The sequence below is a fragment of the Nannobrachium achirus genome (assembly GCF_963921795.1).
Source record: "Nannobrachium achirus genome assembly, chromosome: 2".
Classification (NCBI taxonomy): Eukaryota; Metazoa; Chordata; class Actinopteri; order Myctophiformes; family Myctophidae; genus Nannobrachium; species Nannobrachium achirus.
Window position 1 is genome coordinate 13,233,355 of NC_137811.1, and position 6,379 is coordinate 13,239,733.

Below are 6,379 nucleotides of genomic sequence, written 5' to 3' on the forward strand. Positions count from 1 at the left end.
CAATGTTCAGTTGTTGCACAACTAAACATTGAGATAGGAACAGGAGGCAGAGATGGGCACAAAAACGTATTTGAAATAAATAAAATTACAGTAGAAATACTCTGTGAAATACTTACTAGGATACTGTCACCAGGACAGTATCTAAGAGTACTGATATAGATAGATATATAGATATAGATAGATAAAGATATATAGATTAGATTTAGATGTTGTGCCCATCTCTGACCGGAGGCATGACACCTACAGTAAATCTACTGTAAATCATGTACCCAAATAAAACCTTTTTTGGATGCATATTTGTGTGCTGTTTTATGTTTAACTATGAAAAAAGTAGGCCTGAGTGATTTTACAAAAGGAGAAATAGCTCATTCTCCAGAGTCAATGTCATTCATGTGGTGTGTTCCAATTCAATGGTGTGTTTTCAGTTTGCTGTAAATGCTTGGTAGTGTGCAGCAAATTATGCTTAGTTGTGTGTACTGAATGAATGGTATGTGTCATTTGAAAATATGGCGTGTGTACCAAATTAAAACAGTCCATTTTGTGAACACAGTAAGTGATTTGATGGCAAATAGTCATATCTTAGGAAGGGAGTGTGAGGTTTAGCATTTTGTGTGTGAGGTTTTCAGTTATGTGTGTGCAGTTTTGAGAAAGCCGTTATTGTACGTGTGTTAACAATCGTGAAAAACTGTAAAGGTAGGATAAGTGTTAAAGCAGGGGTCTTCAACATCTTTTGGGCCAAGGACCCCTTAGTTGAGACAGAGATGAAGCAGGGACCCCCACAACCTGTTCATAGACTGTAAAGTGTGAGCCCACCTTTACAGTTTTGTTTGACAGCACAATCATCAGTGTATTTTGAATTCATGTAAATGTGTTTTCAGATATTTAACCACTTGAACCGTCAATACCTAATAAACTTGACCTTTCACTCTGTACTTGGTGTGCTCTTTTTCCCCTCTACACCAAACCTTTTGCCAAAAATAGTTGATCTACAAGCTCACAAGGCCTTGTGAGCTTGTAGATCTGCAATTGTTTGGCTAAAGTTCTCCGAATTTGGACACTAGGGTTCAAGTGGTTAATATAAAAAAGGAGAAAAAAAATCTTTCACACAAAGATTTGGAAGACCCCCTAGGGGTCCCGGACGGTACGGACCCCCTGTTGAAGACCCCTGTGTTAAAGCACTATATTATGATAGTAACAACTGCTATAGTGTTTGTTCAGTAACAGGGGTCTACCCGTCTCTCCAGCTAATCAACAGAAAATAAATTGCACTTTATTTAAAATGGTATTGTTTTTTGTACATGTTGTGATCATGTTGTCCTCAGGGTCCTTGAATAGAGGGTATGCACGTGACATCATCATCATCATCATACCCAGAAGTTATGCGGGAACGCCTACTGAGTGGCAAAAATCTAATTTCTGGCCTTGACAGCCCATACATCCAAACAGAAAAGTCCTATCTGATTGCATTAAACAACGTTAAACAACGTTAAAAACACTTTTCCACTGGATTTGCCATTCACTTTATGTATGCGTATACCCTCTATAAATAACCGTCAATAGAAATAATTATCACATTTCAGCCAAGTACTCATTTATCAGCTTCAATTGCATTGTGTTCCAGTTCAAATTTGGTCTGCTGAACCTATTTCCTTGTGTCATCACTTCCAATTTCAATTTCACCTGTGTGAGTTCTCTCTCCTGATTGCGTCCGTAGGTCGCAGATTATTATGTGAACGGTCACAGCTTGTCCATATGTATGTATCTCTGTTTATAACGACACTGTGGTTCCATGGGTTTGTCGCTGACATCATGATGCTCTGATGTCACTGTGATGTCAGGGGAACCACTCTTAACAGAATGGGTTTGCTGCTCTGACATCATGCTCTGGCTTCACTGTGATGTCACACTAACATAATCCCTTTTATGCCCATTTATGGAGTTCCCTGATGTCATCAATATTAAGCCCATATCTAACAGGACTTCATATGGGAATGCCCATATATGGAGGCCGCATCGGCCACATACCACACTAACAGAATTCATTTATGGTCAAGACAGATGGCCAAGACAGCTGTGTGGCTGGTTCTACAGACAGGTATCTCCATGTATGGGCATAATCCACCAAGAGGTACTACCCCCTCGTCGAGTAGTACTTCACTATAAGCCTGTAACCACACCTGAGCTCAACCAGATTTGATAAACTTGTTTGACAATCTGGTATGTCAGGTTCTTGCTTTAGTGAGTCGTAATTGAATGTGCATTTTGGTTTGAATTTACGTGTTAGAGACGTTGTCCAAAGCTTATCGCATGTTGTACCTTCCAGAACGCCGGCTGGCCCCCCAGCCTTACAATAGATTTATTTGACTCTTCTATTCACAGGCCTGGCAAAAGGTCCATAGTATGCCGCAGACAAATCAGGTTTATATCATCAATGCCGATTATACATATCGTCACTGTCGGGCAGAAACCTCGTATCTCCAAGTTTCAAATGTGTACGTTTCCTCACAAGGTAAAGCCCTGCTTCATCATACAAGGCTGTCGCACAACAGTAGTGAAAACAGCAGATCTACAAGCACACAACGCCTCGCACCGCAAGGCGTTGTGTGCTTGTAGATCGGCTGTTTTCACTAGTTTAAATCATTTTTAAAATGATAAATACAATACTGGCAAGCAGTTTCAAGGGGCACACTTGACCCTTCTCAGGGGCACACCAAAGGTCCCCAGGCACAGTGGTTGAGAAACACTGACACGGAGCTACGGTATTTAACACTTATTCATAGGTTACCGTGATGATGTCGTGGGCGTACTGCTCGGCCCTCTCCCAGCTGCCCAGCTTCACCCCTCGGTCCCCGGGCGCCCAGCCGGCGCAGGCCTCGGTGCCAAACAGGTAGTACTCGGGGTACAGGTGGTGCGTGGTCCCCAGGCTGAGCTCGGGCGGCACCAGGCCGTCCATGTACCAGTGGACCGCCACGCCGTGGATGTAGCGGCCCGCCTCCACGTCCCCCAGGACCTGAGGGGACACAGGTAGCGATGGAGCGATAGTCGTTGTTATCGTTTATCCTGATTTAAAAAAAAACACTGACAATAATCGAGTACCTGTTTGATTTACCAGACTGTAAACCACAAACTAGACATTTTTAATCTGTTAAATTCTCAAGGCAATCCCCCCTCATTTAGTTGAATTAGATTTTTTTTACTTAACTATATATATTAGGAATTATAAGACATAATACTTATGGAAAGTGGAAAAACAGTATATCTCCAACAGTTTGTGGAACAACAGTATAAGTCCGTACAAGCAATATTCAGCAGACAAAGGGAGCAGATAACATTAAAACCGACAATTAAACAAAATGAGGGGGATTGCATTAACAATTTAACAGATTAAAAATGACTAGTTTGTGGCTTACAGTCTGGTAAATCCAAAAATATATATATTAAAAAAAAATCAAATATGGACTTATACTGTTATTCGTCTCAGGTACTCGTATCGAGGAGATTTTAATTTATCGTGAAATTGTCCTCCGTCATGCACTGGGATCAATTCAGCTTTTATTTGCTTGTCTGGTACCACTTAAACATTCTATAATTCGCAAAACGGCCCTGGAAATAACATACTTGATACAGCTTTTTTTCCGCTCTCAAAAGATCTGTAATTTTTGGGGCAAATGTTCCACTCCAGGATATTGGATGATCGCGATAATATCGTAAATTGCTATTTTTTGGGTCACAATAATCGTGACACGAAATTGAAAATGTCATATTGTCAAGGTGGCATATCGTCCCTAGCCAAAGGACAACAGACATGTGCTGTCCTCAGACAAGGACCGCAACTAAAATATCGCTATTGTAATTCTATAATATTTGGAATTTATTTGGACACTTATTTAGTATCATTTCATCGTTGTCGGGTGCATTTATCATTTTAAAAATGATTTAAACTAGTGAAAACAGCCGATCCACAAACACACAACGCCTCGCACCGCGAGGCGTTGTGTGTTTGTGGATCGTCTGTTTTCGCTACCTTTGTACGACAAACTTGAATGATGAAGCAGGGCTTTACTTTGCGAAAAAACATACACATTTGAAACTTGGAGATACAAGGTTTCTGCCCGACGACAGTGACGATTTTAAACTTGAAGTACAAAGTCGTTTTTAGTCAGTTCTAATCAAAATGGCTATTATCTCAACGTTTTCCTCGCAACATAATCGCTAAAATATGGCATAAATATAAGGTGTTGGAAGTGAAAATTATGTATATAATGTAGGGGTGCCTCGGAAGAGCCAAAAAAGTTTGTGAAACCCTGATCTATACAGTATCTCTCTACAGTGGATGCTCTCACCACTTTGGCCCAGTGTGGGAGCAGCAGGCGGTTGTCGTCCAGGATGAGGATGTGTGTGTGGGGGTGGGAGGAGGCGTGCAGGGCTGGACCCAAGTCTAGAGACACCCAGTCCCTCTGCTCCTCTGGGGTGAAGCCCAGAGCCTGGAAGCTACAGGCATGCACGCACACACACACGCACGCACGCACACACGCACGCACACACAGTCACACAAACACACACACACGGACAGATGTTGAATAGATGTCGCGCTCAGACAGCAGTTAACAACTACCAAACGACACGATTTTACAGTATGTGTCATAGAGGCATGGAAGTGTTTGCAACATGCTTCAACTTCATCACTAAACTCACGTCCGACAAAATAAAGGAACAATTAGAACGCTATTGGACTAAACACTAAAGAATGGGCAACAGGCTACAGCCGTGATGGAAATAATTCCCCCAGGACTGTGGAGAACGTCTGAACGACACACTGGTCAGTGATCATTGTTGCAATGTGTATAAACGTATCTGGACTCTAGCGTTGGCCAAACCAAATCCATAAATAAATCCATAACATGTTCGTTAGCCTAGCAGCATAGCAACACATGTTAATGCAACAGGCTTGTGTGCACGTGTGTGTGTGTGTGTGTGTGTGTGTGTGTGTGTGTGTGTGTTGTGTATAATACATGTGTGTACAGTTTTTGTTGACTAAACTAGACTAACTAAAATTATGTGTCTTGGACTAAGATAAAGACTAACATGCTCAACTTTTAGTCGACTAAAACCTGACTAAATAAAAACATGATAATGTTGACTAAATGTGATAAAAACTAACAAGGATGATAGAAACTGGAAATTGCTCATAATTAACACTATTGGGCGCCAACGCGAGCAAGTCCATTATGTTGCAGTGTGAGAGCCCACCTTTACAGTTTGAGTTCTGAGTCTGACCTGTAGTTAGTTATGAGTCCAGTAGAGGGCTCGTTTCCTGTGGTCAGTGCCCAGAAGGTCAGGTTGTGCTTGGCGTATTCATCTAGGAACCTGAAAATCACATCAATACTAGGGTTGGCATCCGGAAGAACCGGAATCGGTTCCATCACATTTAGAACCGTTTACGGTGATTTTTATCCAATAAAAAATATTCAATGACAATACTGGCGGTTCTCAAATTTCATAACTCTTGAGAGTGTACAAATGGAACCGAATGGACATGTAATGGTCCATTTGGACCCAGAGTTACAGACCTGTCCATTTAGAACCCCCAATAGGAATCATCAACTTATGACGGGTGTTGAACCCCTTGAGTAAAAGATGAGCTATTTCTTTTTTTCTTTTTAAAGATTTGTTTTTTGGGCTTTTTATGCCTTTATTGATAGGACAGTAGACTGACAGGAAATGGGGAGAGAGATGGGGAATGACACGCGGCAAAGGTCGTCCGGATCGGGAATCGAACCGGCGATGCCAGCAGGCATCATAGCCTAGTATGTGGTATGCGCCTTGACCACCAGGCCAGCGGGCGCCCCGATGAGCTATTTCTTAAATAAATTATTACATATTTAATTTATATACAAATGTGTAGTATAGTGGGCAATGTCAATGTACAATGTATATACCAGTAAGACTCCCTATCGGGAGATAAGCGACCGTCAGGTCGCAGCATGATTTGAGAGCAAAATGTGTAGGAGCAGTGTCCAAAAAAGTGTATGAAAAAATCGGCCTGATGGTGGCGCTATATGGGAGAGATCCATGTTGATGACATGAGTGTAGACATATTGTGTACCGATTTGCATGATTTTAGGGCAAAATCTGTAGGAGCAGTGTCCAAAAATGTGTTTTGCAAGAATCGGCCTCATGGTGGCGCTAGAAGAGGGCCATGTGAGAATTGGTGGGTTTGGCAGGCAAGGAGTGTGTGTGCATAATTTGGCATGGATCGGGGCAACGGTTGCGGAGATATGAGCAGGGCAAAAGTGTGACGTGTGACAGACTGACTGACTGACGGACAGCTGGTCGAGGTTTTGATAGTAACTGCGACCTAACGGTCGCAATAAGACAT

General features: G+C 42.0%; 1 protein-coding gene across 1 annotated transcript in view; it reads right to left on the bottom strand.

The window, feature by feature from the left end:
* The window catches only part of gba1 (glucosylceramidase beta 1), a 33,391-nt gene that overhangs the window by 3,195 nt on the left and 23,817 nt on the right, over window positions 1-6,379 (bottom strand). The window contains exons 7-9 of the mRNA XM_080737157.1: window positions 5,278-5,367; window positions 4,344-4,491; window positions 2,786-3,010 (exon numbers count right to left, since the gene is read on the bottom strand). Of these exons, the coding sequence (XP_080593283.1) occupies window positions 2,786-3,010; window positions 4,344-4,491; window positions 5,278-5,367 (463 nt within the window). The remainder of the gene's footprint in view (window positions 1-2,785; window positions 3,011-4,343; window positions 4,492-5,277; window positions 5,368-6,379) is intronic.